The following is a 25,605-nucleotide window of genomic DNA, read 5'->3' as shown; positions in this document are numbered from 1 at the left end:
CCCCTCTTTTAAATGCTTTTGTGGACCATGAAATATTTATCAGTCTGCCATTTGGGAAACACCATGGTTCCTCCTACCTAAGAAGCTTCATCTGTGTCATCTTCTTCTTATATACCTTTATGATTCAATCATATCAAACAAACTTGATTTATTTTCTTTCTAATAGAAATGTTATAATAGTGATACAAAGGCCATAGGTATGTAAGAGTTAGTTTCCAGCATATCTGACCTACATTTCTTGGGTAAGAAATCAGAATAGTTAATGCAAGAAGTAAGTTAAATATGGTCATCACTACCAAGTATGGACAAACTTTTACCTTTCTTAGACTACAATTAGACTGTAATTAGAGACAATAGTGTCTATCCCATAAGGTTACTATGAGGGTCAAATGATTTAAGAAAAAAAATGTGAGTCATCCAGTGCAGAAACTAGATGCATAGTAGCAGATCAGTAAATATTATTTGTGTTTCTCAGACATCTATCAGTGGTTTGCAACCCTAACGACACATTAGAATTACCTAGGTGGTTTGAAAAAGCCCATATCCCATTTGCAAGCTAATCATAAAATTGATATGGCCATTCAGGAGATCCAGAGTGGCCAAAAAACTCTTGAAAAAGAAGAAGAAAAAGTTGGGAGGCTCACATTTTTTGTTTTTTAACTATTTCAAGAAATTCCTCACGTATTTGTTTCATCTGCCTGTAACAAGATATACAGTAACTTCATCCCACATGAATTTCCTGTGCCTGTTAACAATAAAATATTTGCTCACACTAATGAGCCGATATTTCTGGTGTCTTTGTGAAACCTCTTTTTATATGATTCAAGGAAGCTTTTACTTTTAAGGGCATTAAGGCTATTTTATAAAAGGCAACAATAAACTAGTCTGTTTTTATTTCACTGAAGAGAGAGAACAGAATTCTGATTCTCTATGGTTTTCATGAGTACAGCTAAGTGAACGCTTCTTTATATCTAGAAAGCACTTACATATGTACCTGCTCAGGAAATATTAGTTACTCTTATCTCATAGTCATTATGGTTATTAGAAATATTTCTAGCCTAGAATTAGTCCTTAGCAGCCCACAGACTTTTACATAGTTGGACTATGTTTTTGCTTCAAGCATTGAAGTACCTCTTCATTGGCCTGTTTGAGTTAATTATGGTTTCTCAGCTTTCATCCAATGAGTACAAATACTTAGAAAACTAGTATTAAAATTATTCAAAGCACTAATTTCCACCCATCCATCCATCAAATTACATGTCTAAAGGAACGGACTTTATTAACCAAGTAAACCTCCTGACTCCAGCCTTCAGAAAAGGAAGAGCCTGCGTCCCAGAGCACATACCCTCCATTAAACAGTAACATGTCCCATGTGGTGTGTTCTCATTAGTGGAGTTCTTCCATCCATTTTCAAGTTGAAGTTTTGTTTTGAAGCTGAGTAAACCTGGCTTAATTGGCTTCCCCCAACCCCCCCGTAGCAGAAGTTTTGGGCAAGATGTATATCTTGAAATCTAATTACATATCTTAACTGTAACCTGAGAAGCTTAAAATTCACAGATGTACTTTATCTGTCAAATATGGAGACAGTTGGCAAATGCAGGCCATAAAGGTGGAGATTTAGTACCCCACTGCATGAATTGTTGCTGCTTTCCTGTGTTTATTACTTCACAGTTAATCAAGGAGATAACTCCCAGGAGTTTGGTATCGTTCTCCCTATGTTCTATAGAATGAAGAGGGAAGGAGAAAAGAATATTTCCTTTGTGACACATTTCCAACTGGAATAAGGTACTTGCTTCACAAGTCCTTGAATTCAAAACCAACATGAAATGTCTTAATCATTTGATGTTTCTGAAATCCTTTCTAAAGCCAACAGACTGGGACATCACATTATTGTTTCTATTTGTATACAGTACTTTTGGTAATATGGTGATTGTATGAATATGTGCATGTCATTGGGACAGATATTCAGAAACAGGACAGCTCAACAACCATCAAAACCACATTTCTACAATGACCTGACATTTTTCCACCAAGAGCAATTACATTGAAATAATTTTTTTAATATGAAAGCTCTAGTTATTGAGTAGAACATAGCTTCTTTGCTGAGTGTTAGAACTACAAAAGGTTTTACATGTATATAAGTCTCAAAAATGATGCAATTACCAAAGATGAATAAAAACAGAAAAAACAAAAGAGGCTCTAAGAGACTCGGAGCAGATGCTGTCCCTGCCACCAGCCATCATCAGTGCTACCCAGGATAGCCTTTAGGAAGACAAGCCATCTTACTTCACAAGCAGTGCCAGTTACCTGGAGCAATTAAAGGCTTGTTTCCTAACCGACTAGACACAGGTGTCACCAGGTTCCTAGACAAATGGCCAGCATGATTCACCTACTCAGTAAATAAGGTAATTATGGCAGTGGACCAAGTTACCCAAGAAATTCTGTTGATAGGAAGTACTTCTATCCCTTCATTTCACGGTCCAAAATAAGGAGAGCTAACACTTCCATCCTCCTTCTCTCTTAGTGTGCATATGTTCCCCTACTATTATACAACTTTTACATGTTTTATTTTTAAAAATATAGAAATTCCCCCAATATAAAAGAAATAAAGAAATCATGAGCCAAACATACAAAGATCCAAAAAGAAACGTATGTGAAGTCAAATTAAAATAGTAATTGCTCAAAGGCCTTAAGGTCTCTGGTCCTTTAGGAAAAGACCCAGGCATTTTCTTGAAACACTCTGGATAACCAATGTGTATTATCTTAGGAACGAAAAGATGCTTCAACAATAGAAAATCTATTAATGCATTACACAATATTAATAATTAACAAATTAAAGAACAATCTATGATAAACTCAATAGATGCCAAAAAAAAAGATTTAGTGAAGTTTAACATTTACTTAAGTTTAAACTCTTAGTAAATTAGAAGTAAAAGGGAACTTTCTAACTTGATAATTATTATTTATCAAAAATCTACGGCAAGGATCGAACTCAACAAAGAAACTTAACAGTGTCACTAATTAGAGTTAGAATAAGACAAGGATGCCTGCTGTCACTTTTCTTCTTTGCTGCCATTAGAAAGTCTCAGTCTACACAATGAAAAGAGAAAAATAAAATGAGGTACACATCAGAAAGATAGGAACAATACTCTATTTCTGTACAAATGGTCAGTTTGTTTATACAAATAATCCACGAGAATCTATAGACCATTAAAATTAGTAATTGTTCAGCAAGGTGGCTACTTACAGGATCAACATAAAAATAATGATAGGATTTCTACACAACAGTAATAAGTTATTCAAGAATAATAACATAAAAAAGTACCTCGTTCACAATAATGACAAACTAAAATATAACTAAGAATAAATATGACACATATGTGGGGACCTCTGTGAAATAAATTACACAATTACTTTCTCATTAACACAAAAGGACTGAAAAGACGAATAGGTATACCAAGTTTATGGATAAGAAAACTCAAATTAATCCATGTAGCAAGGCAATGCCATTTGTATTTTCAACGGGCTTTTTCATGAGACATTATAAACCAATCTTGAAATTCCTTTAAAAGAGCCAAAGGTCAATAATAACTAAACATCTTGAGTAAGAAGAAAAGGGTAGGGGTGGCTTGATTGATCAGATATCTCAATTAGTAATAGTGACACTACAAATAAAAACAGTAGCTGCTAACTTTTATTAAGCATTTATATGCCAGGGAAAAGCCTTTCATTTACTTAGTTTAATAAAATGATTGCTACCATTTTACATATTAAAAAAAAACCAAAACGATAGGGGTCACGGAGATTAAGAATCTCTCTCAAGTTACCATGGCTAGGCAGTAGCAGAGTCAGGATTCAAACCAAGCAGGGTGGCTCCTGAGTCCCTGACCAAACCTTATGAAATAGTGTCTCTAATGCTAGTGGTAAACAAAATGCCTTATTGACATAGGAATAGAAAAAACAGACCACTGAAAACTACTACAGAACTCAGAAAGTGACCATTGTAATGTGGAAACTTGATATCAATAAGTGATCAAAAATATGAAACACATGATATGTTATGAAATTACTAGTTATCCATGTGGAAAACAATAAAATGCAACTAGGACTTTTATATTATATATCTATATCTATGTAAATATACATAATATAAATAATACATTAATATATAATAATATATGTGTAAATATATATACAATATAAAGGGACCAATGATGAAAAGCAAAAGCTTGAAAAATTTTATAAGAAAATATGAAAGGAGGGATCCCTGGGTGGCGCAGCGGTTTGGCGCCTGCCTTTGGCCCAGGGCGCGATCCTGGAGATCCGGGATCGAATCCCACGTCAGGCTCCCGGTGCATGGAGCCTGCTTCTCCCTCTGCCTGTGTCTCTGCCTCTCTCTCTCACTGTGTGCCTATCATGAATAAATAAAAATTAAAAAAAAAAAAAGAAAATATGAAAGGATATTTTCAAGATTTTGGAGATAGCGAAAGTTCCTTATACAAGACATAAAAAGCCCAAACCACCCAGTGATAAGTTTTACTCTATTAAAATTTAACTCTCCTACTCACAAAACAGTAGTATAAACAATATAGGTAGTCAAGCATCAGTCTGGGCAAAGACATTTGCAATGTGTGTTAACAAGAAAGGATTTCTATCCGGGATATATAAGGAATTTTGCAAATCGATAAGAGAAAAACCCAGCAACTCCCCATTTCTTCTATAAAGAGCAATGGACACAAATAGGCAAAATTGTCAGGTTTCCTTTTATTAAAATTAATAAAAGGAAACCTGACCGGCCAACACACCTATTGAAAGATCCTCACTCTTCCTCATTGTTCGGGAAACACAAATTAAAACATTGTGATATCACTTCATATCAGAATCTGATACAAAGCATTAAGTACAAAAACAGTTTCTCTCATCTACTACTTGTGAGAATATCAATTGGTACAACATTTTACAGTACACTTTAGCAAAATGAAAGAAAATCGAAATATACCTCCTCAACCCCATAATTTTACTTCTAGGTCTACACCTCGCACTAAGATACCCTCACGCATGTGACAAGGAAATATGTTGAGGAATATTAATTGTAGGTATCATTATTTGTAATAGGAAAAGACTGTAAATGATAAATCCACATGGTTGTCAAGAGAAAAATAGATAATTAAATTGTGGTGTATTCACACAATGAAACTGCATAGTTACATGTAAAAAAATATATAGTTAAACGCCAATACCAAGACTGATTGAAGAGATTACAGAATAATACGTTAGGATTTATATGGTGCGTGTAGTGTTCATGCATAATATAACATTTATATACAGCTTGAAAATATGCAAAAACACCCTATAGTTTTATATTGCTTAAGGATGTGTATAGATAGTCATAATACAAACACATGCTAGACTGGTAAACCCAAATTCAGGGCAGTGGTTGCCTCCAGGCAGAGAAAGGCAGGGGCAGGAGCATGGAAACAGGGGAAGGGACGCAGGGACTTCAACTGCTGTTGAGATGTTTTGTTTTTAAATTCCACAACGATATTAACAGGAAGGACTCAAAGGCCTCTGGCAAAATCTGTGAATCTGAGAGAGCTGGGGGATAGTATTGGAATGTTCATTATTTCATTTCATGTATGTATATATACATATATTTTATATCTGAAATATCTTTTTAATAAATAAAAAAAGGAGCTATATGTAAATCAGATGTGAATACTCAGAGTCCTGTGTTCCCGGGAGGTTGTGGTTATAGGATGATTTCAGAGGTAGCTTCTCTTCTCTTCCAGAAGCCAACTAGCCCGTCAATTAAGCGTGCCCTTGGTCAGGCACCAAGCTAGGTTCTGGCGATAGGGTGGGCAAGAGTCACCCACAGAATGAAAATCTATCACATTCCAGCGGGATTACAAATGTACCTCCACCAGCCATGACAAGTGCCATGGAGAGAAGTAGGGGACTACGACAGAGAATAAGCAAATCCTTGAGATCCTGAGATCCGGCGGCCTGCAAGTTACCCACGTCTGCCCCTCTCCCCCGCCCTCTTCTAGTACAAAGGTTGGGGAGCGGATACTGGTTTTCCAGACTCCCTGGCATGTGGCACAGTTCTCCTCAGTCAGACTTAGTTGGGAGTCTCTGGGGAGAGCAGCCCGCTCTGAATAAAAAGGCAAACCCTCAGAGAAGAAAGCCTTACACACACACACCACCCCCTGCTTAACTCCTCCCACACTATTCTGTCTGCGGCTTGGATATGATGCTGGGGGTGGAACAGATGTCTTGACATGATGAAGATGGAAGCCATATGCCGTGGGGGGTGGAGGACAGGGTGGGCTCCTGGGTCCCCGATGATGCGGCTGAGCCATGGTTTGAATCGCACTGTTCACTCTGAACTTCTTTTTTAGCAGGTTATTAATAGCTTCTGGCTTGTGCCACTGCTAATGCAATTTCCCCTTATTTGGAAGAGTCATTCCAAACAGACACCTTCTAGAAGAGGCGACGTTGAAATTGAGAGGAGAGGAAGGGGAGGGGGGCGGCCCTGCAGAAGGCAGGTATGGGGCCGGGAAGTGGGTGGGTAAAGAGGCCCCACCGGAGGGAAACACCACGTCTCAGAGGGCTGGCATGCTTGAGGAGCTCGGGGAGCCCATCGAGGCCGTGCGGCTGCTGGGCAACTGGCTGCCGTCTGAGTGCTTGACCATCTCAGGTTAAGAAAGTGGAACCCATGATCTGAAACCAAAGACAGGCTCAGGAGCACCCGGGTACTTGCTGTTGCTGTTTTCAGAGGCTTCTTTCTATAAAACAAAGAATTAACCCCAACCCATCTCCTTGGATTTGTAAGTGTTTGACCTTTTAAAAGTGAACTCCGCCAAGCCCACCCTCAGTCCAGAGCTAGGGCTCTCCCTACCCACCTCCTCCACCCCAGGAGGGGAAAACAGAATCTCCCCAGTCCCCTTGACATAAAGGAAACTGCAATGATAGGATTTAACCAAAGGCTAGCCAACCGTGTCTTAGGCATTCCCTCTGCTCCAGAGGTTTCTATTTTGTTCTGTACCGATCTGAATGGGAAGAGGCCGCATCACTGTTGAGACGAGCCTTTCTGCCTTGAATAACACACAGAAATCTAGTTCCTCAAGTCCTGTCCTCCCCAGGCACCGAGGCAAGGGTTGGCTGACTTTCTAATGTGCTTCCCATTGGTCTCTTTCCTGGATCCTGTGCTCTTTTGGCAAACGAAGGTTATTTTGCAAGACAGTATTTACCGAGCACCTGGGTGGGCAGAGTGCCAGTAGAGGCGAGAAGCCCATGGCTTGGAAGAAAATGTCCATTTTCCTCTGCAAAGTCTCAATTTCCTGGGTGTCCTGCAAGTTTCCACTTGGTGATTTTAGAGCAGACCTGGATATAATATTTATTATTAGTTTCTGGGCCTCCCCCTCTTGCCCCCTTTAGCTTTCTGTAACTAAGCCATGGCCCGGCCCATTCTTCTAATCTTCCACCCACGTCCTTTCCCGAGCTCATTGGCTCCTGGTGCTGTTCTCTGCGCTTCTTCCAAGTTGCCCGAGCTGCCCCGGGAACAGGAGGTGGGAGTGGGGCTGCTCGGCTCCCAGGGGCTGCAGCCCAGCCTCGTTGGGCGTCCTTCTGCACAGGCGACCGCGACCCCGCTGTGCCCTCCATCCTGCTAGGCTGCCCAGGTGGCCTGGACTTAATTTGCAGACCTCGCTGCACCCTGGGCCTCCTGGGGTGTCGCCCCGTGTTTGGATCCCCGTCCCCCAGGTGTGCACTGCCTTGCCTTTCTCAGTCGCTCACAAAGTCATTACTCCCAACCTGCGCACCTCAAGTCTCAAAGGTTGTTTGCATTTAATTTCTGTTGCCTGAGCAGCTCAGGATACTTGCTAAATTGGGATTATTAGGGAATTTCAACAATGTGCCGCTTCTTCCTTTGCTCCATGCAGGTCATGACGGAGGATGCTTAAATAAGGGTCCAGAGTTGCAGCAACAGCCTGTTAGGCCGGGGCATCTTCTTAATCCTCCTTTGGGGGTAACCCCTCTACCAGCAGCTCCCGCAGAACCTTCTTTGTTCCCAGGTTCTTGGCCAACTTACAACCCGCATAGTCAACCTTCCTATTTATTGAGAATTGTGCTAGAAACCGTGGGAGATTCCTAAATCATGAAAGACACAGTCATCGCCCTTCAAAAGGCTTCTGTGACTATTGAGTATATACGATCTTCAGTATCTAACCAGCACCATAAACGTGCCAAGTACTATTAGGTGCTGAGGTCGCACATAGGAGGAGCACAGAGTCCCAGAGAGTTTCCACCATCGCAGCTAATGGCGTGTTGTCACAACACAATGTGAAAACAATGACGGCACGTACACCTGGGAAGCCAATCTTTCAGTCTTAGTCTCTTCACCTGTAAAATGGAACCAACCTTCTAAGCTGTAGTTAGGGCTTCCATAAAATGTAAGTTAGGGCTTACATAAAACACTACTTCTTCATATTACCACCATTCCATAATTCCTTGTCTATAGTTCCCATATAAAATGGGATATGGACAACACTGGTGCAGTGCATGACACAGAGCATTAAGAACGTTACTATTATTGGGGGCCCCTGGGTGGCTCAGCTGGTTAAGCATCTTCCTTGGGCTCAGGTCATGACTCTGGAGTCTGGGGATGGAGCCCCACATCAGGCTCACTCTCCCTTGGCTGCTCACCCACCCTCCCCCCCCCACACTGCTCATGGCCTCACTCGCTCACTCTCTCTCAAATAAATAATTTTTTTAAAAAAAGAGTTACTATTAATAATAGTTCCAAGTATGATAATATAATGATTATTATTGTTAGTATTACAATAACTACATTCAAACTGATTGATCGTGGCTGTCTGGAACATTATGATGAGATAATTCAGAAATCTTTACTAGGTCCACTAGCAAAGAAGACTGACGGATGCCGATACAGTGATGGACAGGAGGAAGAGCTAGCAAGTGATGCCCACATATAATCACACTCCAATTGCCAAAGTAGCTCTTTGACCTGGAAGTGTCACACAGTGCCTAGGCGGTAACTGACTTTGCCTGTCAGGATAGGAGGGAACTGATGTCATATTGTAGGGTCTTATGCCACTCTGTGTACTACTTTAATTTAGAAACCCCAGATGTGGTTCTAAGTTTGAAAAGTCTAAGAGGTCAAGTGAAGCTGGGGGTGGATGAGAACTTCTGCTACCAAAATGAGGCCCTTCCTGCCCAAAGCTGTTGCAGAGACTAGAGAACGGTGGTTTGCAACTGCTGCTCCATGACAAAGTTTTCATTGCTCTGCAGCAAAATAGGAGTGGTTAGGACAAAGGAGAGAAGATTTTGTGATGAAATGTCCTTAGTTGAAAGAACAGATCCTGTGTTCTTCCTATTTTGGGTGTTAAAATGTCATCCCTTTCATAGAAAGATGCCCTGAAGATTTCCCCTTCAGTATCAAGCCTCAAAAGGTTCAAAGTTCCATCATAATGCTTATTTCTGTGAAATCTTATCTACTCCATGACTTTAATACCATCAACATGCTAAAATCTTTTAATGTGTATCTAGTAGCAAAATACTCTAAACTTCTGATTCATATATTTGCCTGCATTGGGTATCTCCCACAGACCTTAAATTTGACAAGCCCCAAAAAGGACCCCTGATTGTCCCTTCATGCCTCAACCTGTCCTCCTCTTAGTCCTTCTGTCTTGGTAATTGGTATATGAAATGGCAAGTTGCTGAAGGCAGGAATACAGAGTCATCCTTGATACCTCTCTCTTCCTTCCCTCATCCTTTCATCTATCAATGAGTCTCAGCAATTCTAGTTCCAAAATATTCTTCAAATCCAACTACTCACCATCACATGGCTGTCACCCTAATCATATCTATAGCACTAACATTCTGTCCCACCCGATCTCTTTCCACTCTCCCTTCTCTCTCATCCATTGTCCAGTGACATCCAGATGACTCTTAGCATAAAGTTAAAATCCTTATCATGGGCTGAATCTGAGCACAATTTTATTTTATTTCATTTACTTTTACTATCATAAAAGTTTATTTAACAAAAAAGTTCAATACGAATATGCACATGACCTGGTTTTTATATTGTCGTAAAACAGGTACTATGAAGAGAGGATAGTCAGAAGTAGTTGATTTTTTTCTGGTGAACACACTCATTATTTATACTCATTCCAAGGCTTCCAGTGTGATGACACTCTTTCTTCATATTACCACCATTCCACAATTCCTTGCCTATGGTTCCCATCTCCATACATTCATCTATCACAGGATTCATAAAGGGATCGAATCCCTGCATTATTCCTTGGATATGTCTGCCACCATGTAATTTCAATGATAATTTCTTATCCATAAATGTTTTTGACTTGGAAGGGTGAGCTTTGCTCAGGGTGTCTACTCAGTAAGCTCAAAGATGGCTCCAAGTCTCCAAGCACAATTTTTAAAAAGAATTCCCTGCCTTTCTCTGTCCATATAAAAATAATGTTTTCTATGCTCTCAGAAAACCATGTTTATTTCCTTCATAGCCCCTATGACTATATAGTTATTAGTATATAACTATATAACTATTAGTATAATTGATTAATAACTATCTCCCTCATCAAGACTATAAAATACTCAAGGGCATGGATTATATCTAGCTTTGTTTTCCATTGCATTCCCAGGGCCTGCTTCAGTAGCAGGAGATAGTAGGTACTCAATAAATATTCACAAATCAACAAATGAGTGAAAACAGAAAAAAAAATTACACATCTTTACTTGGCAAAATAAGAAGGTGCCTATTCTTAGTAAGATTTTTTGTTTGTTTGTTTGTTTCTGAAATCCAAAGTTTGAGAATTACTGCTCTGGGGCCTCATCTGGGGCCTCTGCATATTGTAATGGCCCATGCAAATGGCCTGTGAAAGCTTGTGGGAGGTGCTAGTAAGGTCCAGCTAATTGTTGGACTTGCTCTCTGCTCTTTGGAATACAGAAGTTTCTTCGGTCTAATTGTAGTTTTGGAGCTCTATAACTCTGGGCATGGGCTCCACAACTCTTAAGTAAATGGCAAAGGAAAAAAGAATAAAGGATCATGATACCCATCTCAAGTTGAAGCTTTGTGTTTTAGAAAAATTTATTTGTATATTTTATCTCTTGTGCTGATAGTTTAAAGACAGAAAAAAAATTATTTATGGTGAAACCTGCCCATATACCCATTGGCTATACAGTACCCCAATTCATAATATGTGGACTATAAATTAGAAGAGAGAGATTCTAAGCCAGCCAATCAGATTTACATTCCCAGTGGCAGCTTGTTTTATAGCTCTTGGATTGTTCTGTCAAAGAATTTATTGAGATCCAGATGCTCCAGTTCCCAATCTTCCCTGAGTAAGTGGTTGTCAGGTACTCCTGTCCAAAAACAAGGCAGTTGGTGTTTAACTATAGGCTCCCACACTTGTCAAATGATCTCCAAAGAATATGAAATTGCTTGTCATCCTCGTCAAAATTACATATGAATGGGATATTTGCTGTGTTGTAATTAAAAACTCAATTAAAAGAAATTCTGAAATCATTATCAACTTTTTCAGGCATGAGTTGATCTACCAAAAAAGCAAGCTGTTTATAGCTTAGGCTTTTACCAGCATTCAGAAGAGGGCGGAATTCCAAAATAGGCCCAAGGAAGGGATGAGATCCAGACTAAAGTGGAAGCATTCTAAAGGAGGACATCAGCGGGTGTAGACGCGACATTACCTGTTAGGTGGCAAGTGCTCTTATCTTCTAGCACTAGTATATGTAACTGTAATTCCATAATTAGGCGGTATCATCTCATTAACACTGAGGACCACTGTCCCTAATGAGATTCTTCAAAATGAACAAACAGGAGGTAGCTAATCATTATGGCTCTCATTTATACCAGACCTATCTACTAGATGCATATTATTGGACAAAATTAATCGCATTACAGTGGGAGCCACTGAATGTAAGCACATTTGGTTCTCAGGGAAATGATTACCCTAAGTGGCCAATCATTAATTGACTACAGACAGTAGGGCATCGGTGATGAGAGAGGAGCAAGGATGTGTGTATATCTGAACAGGAAACTCATCATTTTATAGCCATCTAGTTGAGGCTGGATGAGGAAAAAAGTCCCAGCTTCTGCCTGAGGCCAGTTAAGCCAGGCCGTTTCTTAAATCAGGTCATGAATTATTAATAGTAATAATTCAATAGCAGCCTCCATTTATTGAGAACTTACTATGTACTAGCAAGAAGGCTAAGCCCTTTAAATTCATGATCACACTTAATCCTCACAACAACCCTCTGAGATATGTCTCACAGTTTGTAAGCGGTAAGAAGGAAGCAAATCAATTTGAGTCTAAAACCAGTATCCCTAGACATAAAATTATACATTCTTGATCCAGACTCAATAGAGACCAGAGCCTCTGGGGTATTTTATTATCAGCCTGGGCAGAGTCAGTACATCTGGGGTTAAGGCATCTAGGCATGATGCCGAACCCAAGGAACTCCTGTGGGCATTTTTTTTTCTTCTATGCATTTGGAGATTGTTTGGACATAATGAAAAACACTTCTTTTTTTTTAGGAGAAAATGGCTTTATCTTCATTTCTGTGATTGTAACACTAACCAGCAAATACCAGTGAAACGTGATGTTTAAAAAGCAGCATCGATTCCAGTTTTCCTAACTTCCTATTAAGACAGGAGGGGTGCATAGTACTCCTAATCTGTAGCTCAAATCTTCTAATGAATGGAAGTGAGACATATGGGAATATGCCCCATCAGAAGCCACGGCACCCTTTTGTACAGAGCTGCCTGCGGCGTTCCCCTGTCAGGTATGACAAGGGGGACGACTCAGAAAATCTTCAGTGTCTTAATTGTTATTCCAACTACATGATTTCCATTGCATGTGCTTCATTTTTTGGAAAGGCGGAGACTTAAGTATGATGAGAGCAGAGGATGCATATGTCTAAAATGTGGGAAGAAAAGTTGACTAGAGGGATGAGGTCTAAGAAGGCAAGGGCCCTGAGAAGCAGAGTATCCATCTAAGAGCCAAACACTCCTGGGACAGTTGGCCCAGCTAGCTGGATAGCAAATATTTATATCTTGGAATGAAATAGTTTATAATTTACTTGAATGAGGACAATCAATGGGTATCCTAAGGGCAGACCCCGTGTGTTGGGGGAATCACGCCCTATGAAGAAAAGCCCATGCGTGGAGGTGGGAGAGGAGCAGCATGAGAACCCGGGGTACAGAGGAAATGTTTTAATGTCGGGTGAGAGAGCAACCCTGAGAAGGATTATGAGGGGCTTCTAAAGAAGATTTCATCTGCCAAGTCATTGTATGTGGTCCTTAGGGGAATGAGTCAATACTATGACCTTTGTCCTAAAGCCATGAAGCATGACTTACCTCTCCTCTTCCTTCCATCTGTCCTTGTGGTCTCAGAGGCTTAAGAGTTAATGTCCTTGCTTCAGGCCAACCTTTCCTATGGATCTCCCCCTCTGCCCCTCCACCTTTCCCCCTTCCTTTGAGAACATGATACATTAATTTTTTTATTATACAGTCCTACCTTTTCCCACTATCAGATCATTCTCTTTAACCCTCAGTCTTACTTCAACTACTGTCCTCTTAGAATAACCTGCTCCTGATTCTGCATTTCCTCTAACATCCTATCCCTCTACTTCCTCCCATCCAAAATTCTCTGTGAAGACTGTGCTCACTCGCCCCACATTCGCTCCTCAGTTGACTGAAGTTAGGTTTCTGCTGCCATTTTGTAGGAAGAATGCTCTGAGAAAGTCACCTAAAGTCCCAGCTTTCTAAATTTATAGGATTCAAGTCCTTACATCGGATTTCATTGCTTTGGTTTCACTTTGGATCTTACCACTTTCCTGAACCTCTGTGACATCACACTCTACTGGGTCCCTTCACATCCCCGTTTCAACAATCTCCACTTCCTGGTATCTTTCTTGGCTTTTTTATTGGCCCAACTTCTAAAAGCTGGCATTCTTAGGCTCCTACTCTTACCTCTTTTCTCTGAGGATTTTAACTACCACTTTTATGCTTATAACTTACAAATCTGAATTTCCTCCCCAGATATATTGCTCACAATTCAGAGCCATATATTCAATTGCCTCCTGGACACCTTCATTCAAATGTCTTATAGAAATCTTGAGATAACATGGCCAAAAAAATGAACAGATCTCTTATCTCTTCTGATTCTCCTTCAGTATTTTGTGTATAAATTGTACTGCAAATCACCTAATCAGTCCAACTATAAGCTTGAGGGTCATCCTGACCAATGCTCACAAAATTAATCACCAGACACTGCCATTCTTTACTCATTTTTATATTTGCCCTCTCTGTTCTGTGTAGTTCTCCCAGCTTAAGTTCCTGCTCTCACTGTCACCCACACTACAGCAATATCCTCCCCAGGTTCTCTGACCCTCCCATGCACCCCCTGCATGCCCCCTGAGTGCCTATGCTATGCGTTGGCCTCACTGGGTTTCTGTCACCAACAGGATAAAACCTGATCCTTTCACATAATATCTGGTCTCTTGAGACTCATTTTTTTTGCTATTCTCTGCTTGCTATTTTAAGCTCTAGTCATACTGATCCTTTTACTAACTCGGAATATACTGCGCTATTTTTCACCTCAAGGCTATACTCACGCCATCTCCTCTTCCTGGGACTCCCTTCTCCTCCTCTCCCTAACTTTCTGTGACATCCTTATTGTAAAAACTTAGTCAGGGATCTCATTCTAGGGTCCCGAGCACCCTGCATATCTCTATCACTGCAGTCACCCCAACACACTGGCATTCTCTATTTCCCCAATATAATTATACATCTTTGAAAGTAAAGATCAGGGGCACCTGGGTGGCTAAGTGGTTGAGCATCTGCCTTCCACTCAGGGTGTGATCCTGGGGTCCTGGGATTGAGTCCCGCATCAGGTTCCCTGCAGGGCGCCTGTTTCTCCCTCTGCCTGTGTCTCTGCTTCTCTCTCTGCATCTCTCATGAATAAATAAATAAAATCGTAAAAAAAAAAAAAGAAAGTAAAAAATCAGTATTATTATTTTTCTGAATTCTTAGTGCCTAAAGCAGGTTCTGATAGATGGTAGGTATTGTTCTGGTTTTTATTAAATACAATAATAACAGAAACATATATGTGTATAGGACTTCAGATTTTTCAGATTGCCTTCCCACACATCTCCTTTAATCTTTATGGCCATCCTTCCTGGCTATTCAATATGTATATTTTATCTCAGTTTATACCATATGTTAATCATTGGCAGCTTTAGCTGAGACTACCTGAGAAACACAACACAGAAAGACATTGTTGGAGGAACACCTGGGTGGCTCAGCGGTTGAGCATCTGCCTTTGGCTCAGGGTGTGACCCTGGGGTCCTGGGAGGATCGAGTCCCGCATCAGGCTCCCTGCAGGGAGCCTGCTTCTCCCTCTGCCTATGTCTCTGCCTCTTTTTGTGTCTCTCATGAATAAATGAATAAAATCTTAAAAAAAAGATTGTTTGAAAACAGCTCATCTTTATTTTAATACAATTTATAATACAATGGGACTCTCCTGAATTAAGTTTATGAGCCCAGAAATACCCTAAATCACCACCACCACCAAAAACCCCAGAAACAAAACCAAAACACAAAGTGTTTTTTAAAATTCTCCATTCACCATGTAATGTAAGTCATAGTTTACTCCAGTGTTTCTGAGCTTTAAAACCAATGATTCATAGTTATTTCCTATGCTCTTGTTGTTAATGCAACATTTTACATATCTATTTCTCCAACTTTTTAAGTAGAGTTTTAATCTTCCCTTGTTCCAAAAATGTCCAGTTCATCTGGAGTTCCCAGTTCCCAATTTGTATTTTTATCTGATTTTTTTTAACTTTTAGATGACAGACTAATTCACAAAAGAAAAGCATTAAAGTGAAATGCTGTTTGATGAAGACTTCTAGTGCCTAGTCGAATAGTAGAATAAAATAGTTATTAAATGCTATTTTGCTCATGAGGCAGTTGTTATATAAACTATATAGTTGTTATAAAACCTGTAACCTATCACCAATACTATTTAATGTTTTTCTTTTAGACAAATAGCTTTACCTCTTGACCTAGAGAAAAAGGAGACTTATAGCAAAAAACAAGCTCATACATTAAGTGCTGTTCAGAATTTTAATAATGGTTTGTCCAATATTTGAATTCACTCCCCTAAAGATAAGAGAAAGCAAATTAGATTATTTAGTTACTTCTTCCCTGCTGAAGGGAAAAATATCATCTGCAAAGATATTAACACATTCCTATTCTGTTTCCATTTCTAAGTGATTGCTCTACAAAAAAACCGTTGTTTTTTGATAGATACTAAACACAAAACTCTGGATTCTTGTTTTAACATCTTTATTGGCTACTACATGATCTTGAAGGATAACATCCCTTTGCTTCATTTTACAAAAGCCATGAAAATTCGAACTTGCCCATTACCAAAAAAGACAACAGTTTGGGCCTAAAAGAAATCAGACTGTTGTCTGGTGATTATTGACCTAAAAAAGAAAATTATTAACTTCAGCAGGGATACTAGAATTTCTCAGCTTTGTATGCACATAAGCACGAAGACCAGACTTCCAAATGCCAGGCCAGAGACGGTTGCAAAGGCTAGTAGATTTTCTTGAATTTATAAAAATAATAGTAAAGATTTATATACCACTGATTTTGTGAGACACTCTCCTAAGCACTTTACAGGTGGCAAGAATTTTATCCTCCTCATCATTCCGAGAGCTTAAGATCAGAACCTATAGGATATGCTCCCTCCTCTAACCCTCCCATGCTCTAATGCCTTGAGTATGACTATTCTGTATTCCATGCAGGCGATTTCATATTGAAGATTCTCTTGCTTCATGTTGAAAAATTGTTAGTGAAGTCACAGAAGCTTAGAAAGCTAGAGTGAACAAGGATCCATGAAATCATTCAGTTTAACCAGGACCCAGAGAAGCTATCTGACAGGCCAGGTGTTGCACGTCTACTTGGTGGCAGATCAGAAACTAGAACGTGGCATTCTGACCTCTGTATATCCTACTATTCCATATCCCTTTTCTCATGTGAAAGATAAGATATCCATTTGTTTCAAACAAATCTGATCGCCTGCAACATGCTGGGCACCATTTTAGACACTAGAGCTATATATAGGAAGAGAAAATACTCTCATGAACTCATGCTTTCCAACTCCCTAAATAATCAAGAATTTATTGAGCATCAATTATGCACCAAGCTCTAAAAAAGTTCTGCAGAGGTGGAGATGGGTGGCCTGGGGGAGGGAAGAATAAAAGAGATGGTCCTTGACCTCCAAGGAATTGCATGAAAGACAAGGAAAAAAAAAAAACATGAAAATTTATAGGAAAATTAAAAAAAAAAAAAAAACAACAACCCACCAGAATATAATTAAGCTGTAGGGTAAATGAAAACCAAGGAATTTCAGAGAAGGAGAGATCCAGAGAGTAGGAGGGATCGGTGCATGTAAAACGTGGAGAAAGCAGAGGGGTAAAGGTGATGGTTGCTTACCGTAGAGTATGCAGCAGCCAGATTTAGAGACACGCACAAACTTTAAAGATAGTGACTAATGTAGGGAACAAATGGAATGTAGTATGTATCATCTGTGTAAATCAAAATACATGCACAGATAACAATATGAATTATTCGGCAAAGATGTACACGATCAAAAAATGCACGTAAAACATAACAGAATGCCTGCCTAGGCAGAGGGGAGACAAGGGAAGCGGAATGAATAGGATACATTAATTAATTGATTGATTTAAAAATCAGATCAGGCTTTCACAGACCAATGATAAAAATGTGCCATGACCTGATTATGCCAACTCTCTGTTGTCAAGTCCAAGGAGAAGACTCAGCATGGCCTGCAATAGGCGCCGTGGACCTCTGCAGAGACATATCGACCGTCTTCACGCCGAGGGAGGAATGGAAAGGTGATCTGGGTGGGGAACAGGAGGAAAGGGGAGAGATCAAGATGCCAGGAGAGGAAGGTGCATGTGGAGAAAAGGGAGGAACTGTGGGTACATACGTGTGGCTCGGGTGTCCCACAGGAGCCCTCTGAGGTCAGCCACAGGGTACAAATGATGTGCTGAGGGCATCGCCTGAGCTGGTGAGTGATACAGATGAAGAGACTGGGGAAGGCGAGTCTGGCAGCATCCGGCGTCTGTCCTCAGGACACAGGACACCGGTGAGGCACCTAGGAACTGGAGCCGTGTAGGGATGAAGGCCTGAGTGAATGGTTTGCGGGAAAGAAGGGGACATGAAGAACGGACGCCTGCACTGCGAGCAGATGACGAAATGTCCCAGGGATGGACTTGTTTGGTCCTTTGTGCAGGACACTTTTGAGAGTTCACTTCAGCCTTAGCTGTGGTTCCTGGAAACAGTTAAGTGGGTCACTTGCTGAGCTTTCCTTAGTGGTAGATTAATTAGCCAGCTGTAACTCCCGGATCTCTATTTTTAAATAACGACTTGCATAAATCTCCAAAGACAAGAACTCGCCACTGGTATACAGCATATTCCAGCAGCTGCAAGTTATTATGCCCAGTGGAAATTAAATATCTTTTAGGGAAATCATGCAAGATCTCGTGACAAATATGAAATTAACCCCTGCCACCTCTCTGCCCAACTCATTTCTTCGCTCGTCTGCCATCCTAATAAGCAGAGTCTCTGGGGTCTTGAAATGACAGCACAGTTGGCAATATTCTAAAAAGGCATTATTCATCCATGAGCATGAGTGAAACATAGAGCCTTTGTCCCTGATTGAGCTAGAAGCTCTGGAAATCAAACATCAATAAATACACACGATAGGCCCCTCCTAAAAGGCGATTAGCCTATGGCCAGGCCAAGACGCTTATAATTCCAGGGATGTACATAAACAAATAAGCAAACAAGCCATTTGATTTATAGTTTTATTTTTTTTAAGATTTTATTTATTTATTAATGAGAGACACAGAGAGAGAGGCAGAGACACAGGCAGAGGGAGAAGCAGGCTCCCTGCGGGGAGCCCGAAGTGGGACTCGATCCCAGGACCCCAGGATCACAACCTGAGCCAAAGGCAGATGCTCAACCACTGAGTGACCCGGGTGCCCCTTATTTATCATTTTAGGTGTCTGATTTCTTCTGCTTAATATCCTCAAATTCCCTCTTCTCTTTCGCTTTGACTGAATGTATTCTCATTCTGGTTCTTTATTACTTCTTTCTGTCTTTATGAGCTCCAGATTTCAGATAACATGTGATTTTTGATTTTCCCTTTTCATTGCCTATTTTTTACATTAGGTTTGGGTTCTTGCAGTTTGTAGGAGATATGAGATACAATGCCCTCAGTCAGAGTGAAAACAGGAAAACAAGCAAGATTATCAAGAGCTGGCTATGAGGAACTCTGATAAAGCTGCACACAGTTAGGAAGGGTCCTGAGGTCTGGCGCAAGCTTTGGGTGCTCGAACACCATTTGCAAATGTGTATTTAATAAAATGGCAGTCAATACACTGGCCGTGATCACCAAGTGAAGGATTTGACTTGGTTGGCCACTTTCAAGGAAGGGCAGAAACCACACACGGCTTTACACCTGTTCCCTGGGTGGGTGGAAATGAACTCTTAACTTTCCCAATCCCTGATTTCCCACTTGAGCACCAAGAATCTAAGAGCTAGGAGAGAAAAAGAAGTAATGCCTCTAGAGAGACGGTATAATTTTGGGTCAGATGCAAAGCAGAGGAAACCAGGAGTGACCTGAAAGGAGAAAGGGAGGTGATAGTTAGGACAGCACTCCTGCATGGAGAAGCCCAGCACCCAGGCCCATCTCTGTGCAGAGCTGCTGCTCCTTCTTCAGTTCCCATCTCGATCCCCAGGCCTCCCCTTAAGTCTCCACAGGCTCCGGGACATCTCTAACTCTCCCGGGCAGGGCTGCAAACCCTTAGGCTGCCAGGCAGCACCATTCTCCTCTCTCATCTGAGTCCAGAAATGGCTGCAGCCTGGGCCTCGACCTTGACCCCGTGACCTCCCATGTCAAGAAGTTAACACGGTTTCTGCCTCTAGCTAATGGTCTCCAACATCACCAAATGGGAGTCTAGCTTATCTATTACGTGAACTTCAGTCTTTGGCATAAAGGTCATTATTGTGTTATGCACCTGGAATCACATTTTAATGAGGCACATCACATTCTCTTACAGTCAATGAGGGGGAAAAGAAGCACACAAAATGGAAATTACGCCTACAATGACCTTGCTGGATTTCTACATCTGGCTAGCAGAGCCTGTTTCTATACATCAAGAAACTGACGTGGCGGCTTTGTCATACGATCGGGCGGCCCAGTCTCATGTTAGCAAACATGCTTTTATGGAGCATATGGCATAAGCCTATTAGTGGTGTGCACAGTTGATGAATTCCCAGTGCAGTGTACCCATGATGTTGACTGATTCACTGCCACCCTGCCCTAGGCTGCTTCCAAACATGTCAGTAAAATAAAATGTCATCTATATTTGCATTCTGAAGTTATTCCATATTTACACATGCTAATAAAAACAAAAGCTTGCTTTTTAAGGAAGGGGCAAGATCCATAATCAATATTCCGAGAGGCTCCAGTGTTTGACATGTGCTGCATGCATTGCATTCACCGGAGTAGCGACTTGGAAAACACAGGTAGGCTGGCTCTGCGATTTCTCACCTCTTCCTTGCCAGGCCAGCAGTAGCCGAGAGCAGACAGGTACCCCAGAGATCCAAGGGTACCTGTAGATCACTCACTTCCTCAACCTAAACAGCTTGCCCTAGGTTGTTGTTCAGTGACTGCACAAATATTTCATGAACCACTGAATGCATTAGCTCTGCCAATTGCCACGACCGGATGGTGCCCTGAAACTTCTCTGGCCTTTCATTAATAATCAGCTCCCTCTCCAAGTGCCTCAGCCCTGCTGTCTTTACTGGAATATAGTATTTGGGGTCATTCCCTGGGACATGGAGTTCTGGCTCTGGAAAACACTGGTATTGTGATTTTCATGAGCAAATCACTTAACCCCTCTGAGTCTCGAGTCCCTTAAAATGGGTGAATTACTGCCTTTGTCTTTAGGGATTCCTTAAGTTACAAAAGATGGACCAATTCAAACTATTTTTTTTAAGTTTTTTTTTTTTTAATTTTTATTTATTTATGATAGTCACAGAGAGAGAGAGAGGCAGAGACATAGGCAGAGAGAGAAGCAGGCTCCATGCACCGGGAAGCCCGACATGGGATTCGATCCCGGGTCCCCAGGATCGCGCCCTGGGCCAAAGGCAGGCGCTAAACCGCTGCACCACCCAGGGATCCCCAAACTATTTTAAGAGAACACAAAGATTAAGTTGATTAGCTCATATGGCCAGGAGAGCTATTGAGCTTCAAATGCTAGAGTCAAGACTCAAAACCACCAGAACTCCCTTCCTCCTCCATCTCACAGCTCAGCCCTGCTCTGCTTGGGCTTCATTCCCTCCTACAGCAGCCCCACCTTCTTCACTTGACTTTAACCCTAATTTCACATTCTTGTACAATCATGAACTCAGAGGCAAAGCTGATTTATCTCCAAGTTCAAATCAAATCCTTCTTTCATACCCCAGAGGAGGCCTCCCATTGGCCATCCTGGTTCCCACGTTTACCTCAGGACAAGCAACGTGTGACTGATGGGCATGGGGTTGTGCCCATTTTGTACTGAGGGTCAAAGCTAATGGCTAGAGGGGATTACCAGAAGAGGATTCGAACCTTGCTGAGCAAATGAGGCAAAAATTAAAGCTACGGCCCTGCTAAGTTAACCCACCAAGTTGTCGTGAGGATCCTGGCAAACAGCAAGTGCTGCAGAACCACAGGTGACTATCCTAAGTCCGTGGCTTTGCAAGCTGCCAAATGTCACATGAGTCCTAGCAAAATCGCCACCACTTCTATTTATTATTTCTCCATCCAAGAGTGGAACCTGCCTCAGTCAGTATTAAAGACAATTACAACGATCATAGTTGACATTTCAGAAGCAATTGCCACATGTTTGCGACTGCTTTTCTGAGCACCTTATCTGTGTGACGTCTGTAATAGGTACTATTATTGTTCCCAGTTTTTACATAAACAAATCAACGCGCAGAGAGGTAACGCAACTTCCCCAAGTCACTGAGCTAGCAGGGGGGTGAGTGTTTGGATCTAGGGGAGTCTGGGCTGGAGTTCACACGCCCAACCACCAGACCTCAGTAACTCCTGTGCTAGAAGGATGAGGTGGAGGTTGAAAGGCAATTAATATTTTGCATGATACTGTGTGTTTTTTCCCTGATGTGCTGCAAACACTACAAGATTGGTGATTGGATCTGTCTTATTCACAGTTGCAGGAGTATGCCACTCTTAAGGCCAAATGACTGGTATGAGAAAAGGGGAGATAATTAGAATTGGGCCAGACTTTTATTTGAGTGTCTGAATATCATTTAAATAATAGTGCTTTTGAAAATGAATATGCACATCCATTTTTCTAAAATTCAGAAAAGATGCATAATATTCAGGTGCCTAATAACTTGGCTGCTAGTTAATCATGCTTGACACTTATATAGCACTTCACCTTTTAAAATCACTTTAGAATATGTTAGTTCATTAATCCCTACAAGATCCGCGTGAGACAGGGAAGGTCTCTGTGCCTGCCCTAGATCTCCCTGCCCTCTGGTATCTAAATAATTGGTGGACCAGGAAAGGAAGAAAAGAATTGGATAAACCAAGCTAGGAAATGCATGCGGCCCAGGATGATGGAAACCAGTAGGTAGTGAATGTGAAAGGAACATCCTCTGACTCTGGAGACGTTTGCCCTTGACACATCAACTTGCGACATACAAAAATCCATATGAAGATAATTACTCACTTCCAAATGGTTAAAATGTAAGAAAATATCAATCAATCTGCCATCTTCAACTTCACATGCCTATACACCAATCATTTGACCTTGTCTGTGGTCATTTCCTTTGACTAAGACGTGTTTCTAATTGTAAATTCTCATCCTCTTTTTATACTTCTATTCCAAGTTCTGCTGCCCATTCTAATTTCTGCTTTACTCAAAAAGGATCTGCCCAATGTTAACATCTAGTATGACATGGGCCATATTCAGCCTACATTCCTTCATATTCTCTTGTCATTGGCTAACAGTTGGCTCTAGGTTTGGGTGTGACGCTGAGCTAATTCCATCAGTCCTCTGAACATTTCACTCATATCCTGGGATTCCATCTGCTTCTGCTCAAGCATGGATGCTGATCAGCACTGACAGTTCATAAAAGTACAGAGAGAAAGGTACTTGAACAAGGTAATAGGGCTAAAAACACCTCCCTGGGATGCTTTGGATTCATCAAAAAACACTTTTAAAATTAATGAGAAATCATCCCAATTAATACAATGGCATAAAAACCAGACCTTCCCAATTCAGGTCACCGTACAGGACATATTTCTATTATAGAGAATCATCTTATTTCTGGCCTCAGCTCATCCTCCTTTCTCAAGGTACTGAGGATTAAAGGGAAGGCAGTATAGGGTTTTAATTTGAGCTCACATTCTAGGATCAGGAATACCTGGGTTCAAATTGATGGAACTAATTACTAACTATGTGACCTCTGACAAGTTGCTTAATCTATTAGTTTCCACAGGATAATACCAGAACCTGCTTTATCGAATTGTTATAGGATTAAATATAGTAATCACTCACAGACTTAGCACAGTCTCAGGGATATAGTGAATACTCAGAAATAAATATTATTAGCTGTCTCCAAGTTTCTTTGATATCCTCACACTCAATTTTGAGGTATGATATTGAGGCTTCTTTAAAAGGGTAAATCCAAGAATTCTAGGTGTTTATTATGTATGAAAGAGGAATATGTTCTGGTCTATGTTAACACATAATGATCTTTATCCACCCAGGCTAGAAAGAAAAACGTTCCAAATCACCCCGAAGGTCAGACACTGTCCAACAGTTAGCAGACTAATATGCAATGTTGACCCTGGACAAAGTCAGGGGATAGATGATCTGTTTATGACGAACCTGTTTTTATGCATGTACCCTCTTCCCTCTTCTTGAGATGTTACTCTCACCTTATTTTATTTGGGGGCAACTGAGGGCCTACCAAATGCTTTGGAAGTCCCAGCAAATAAAGACAACTTTATCTACTCGTGAATGCTCCTCTGGCAGCCCAAGACTCCCAAGGTTACTGACAGTAGCTTTTGCCCATTTCCTATAACTACATCATTAACCTGGAAGATTTTTCAGCTCCTTTCCCTGTCTTCAAACAGCTACAAAGATAATCCATGATAAAGGGACTTGGCAGTGTCTCTGATTACCCATTAGCATGGGACGTGGCAAGGATGTGGGGGGTTGGGGAGTGTGTTATCAAGTTCATGGGTTAATTTGCATTGGTACGGGGAAATCTGAGCAGACCTTTTTAGAATCAATCCACTGGGGGAATATATAGAAGGAAGCATTCAAACCACGGTGCTCAAGCAGAATGAACACTTATTTCACAGACACAATTACAACTGCCAGGGGAGAAAATTTTTCCAAAACTATTTAATCTCTGAAATGGGCAATAAGCTTGTCAGCCTCTTGGGCATTTCAACCTTGGTGCAATGGTTCATAGCAAATCTTTCCATGACCAAACCCCATCAGATTCATCAAGTGTCTCCATTCTCTCACAATAAAAGTCATTTAGGGCTCTGAGGATGAGGCAAGCTTTGTGTGTGCAATATATGCTCCACTCTGTCACCAATGCAAAACCTGGGGATGTGTTGGAGAAAGGAGCCTTGAAAAATGAGGATATTCATCTTGCAAGTGTTTGAGGTGCTATTTCTAAGCTAATCTCCCCAACAAATCAAGGAGTCCAATTCAATTCAAGTCCAATTCAAGCTTGTCTTCCAGAATGTCTAGTAAATCCTCAAAAACATGAACTATGTACTTGCTTTGTGCTTCACTTTCTACTCATCCTCCTCTCAGCCCCATGAGTTCATTAGAGCTATGGAAAGTATTAAGATTCAGACGAGAATTAGCAGCCAGAGAACTTACTAGAACTAACCATTGCCCCCCCATCATGTCTATTAATGACTGCAACATCATAAACAATAAAGTTTAATTAGGAACTAAAGTGTCTATAGCAATTAAATATGAAGGAAGTATTCAAAAACACAGCAGGAAGGATCATATTTTTAAAGCATTTAAATTGCAAATGATGTTATTGACAGAACTTTTAAAAGAAATTTTGTGTTTGGGGGAAAAATATCTAAACTGAAGTGTTGACTCCATGACATTTACAGGCAAATAAATATTTAGGATGGATCAATTTGTAACTATGAGCAGACGCTTCAGGAAATATAGAGACCTAATGGGAGCTGTCCTTAATTTCCACCTCACTTAGACAATGAAAACAAAAAAACAAAAAACCCAACAACTTAAAGGATTCAGAGTAATGACATGACTCATTAGTGTTAAGGCCACTTCAAATTAAGGGATTTATTTTCAGTTACTGAGAGAAGAAAATTGTTAATGAGCTTCATGCATGAATATCTGGAAACGGCTATAGCTTGCTCTTTAGGTACGAAA

The 25,605-nt window shown here is 40.7% G+C and overlaps 1 protein-coding gene and 1 pseudogene across 4 annotated transcripts in view; both read right to left on the bottom strand.

Annotated features, from left to right (window-relative positions):
• The window catches only part of ST6GALNAC3 (ST6 N-acetylgalactosaminide alpha-2,6-sialyltransferase 3), a 522,366-nt gene that overhangs the window by 78,710 nt on the left and 418,051 nt on the right, over positions 1-25,605 (bottom strand). Inside the window, exon 4 of one of the 4 annotated variants that reach the window (XM_072834112.1) lies at positions 19,005-19,774. The exons of the other annotated variants lie outside the window; for them this stretch is intronic. Within the exon in view, the coding sequence (XP_072690213.1) occupies positions 19,693-19,774 (82 nt within the window). The 3' untranslated portion in view covers positions 19,005-19,692. Of the gene's footprint in view, positions 1-19,004; positions 19,775-25,605 lie in introns of those variants that run through there. 4 annotated transcript variants of the gene reach the window in all.
• On the bottom strand, positions 10,186-10,399 carry LOC140637521 (small nuclear ribonucleoprotein G pseudogene; annotated as a pseudogene).

This window comes from Canis lupus, chromosome 8 (genome assembly GCF_048164855.1).
Source record: "Canis lupus baileyi chromosome 8, mCanLup2.hap1, whole genome shotgun sequence".
NCBI lineage: Eukaryota > Metazoa > Chordata > Mammalia > Carnivora > Canidae > Canis > Canis lupus.
The sequence above is the reverse complement of the archived record's forward strand: the minus strand, read 5'-3'. Positions and strand labels throughout refer to the sequence as shown.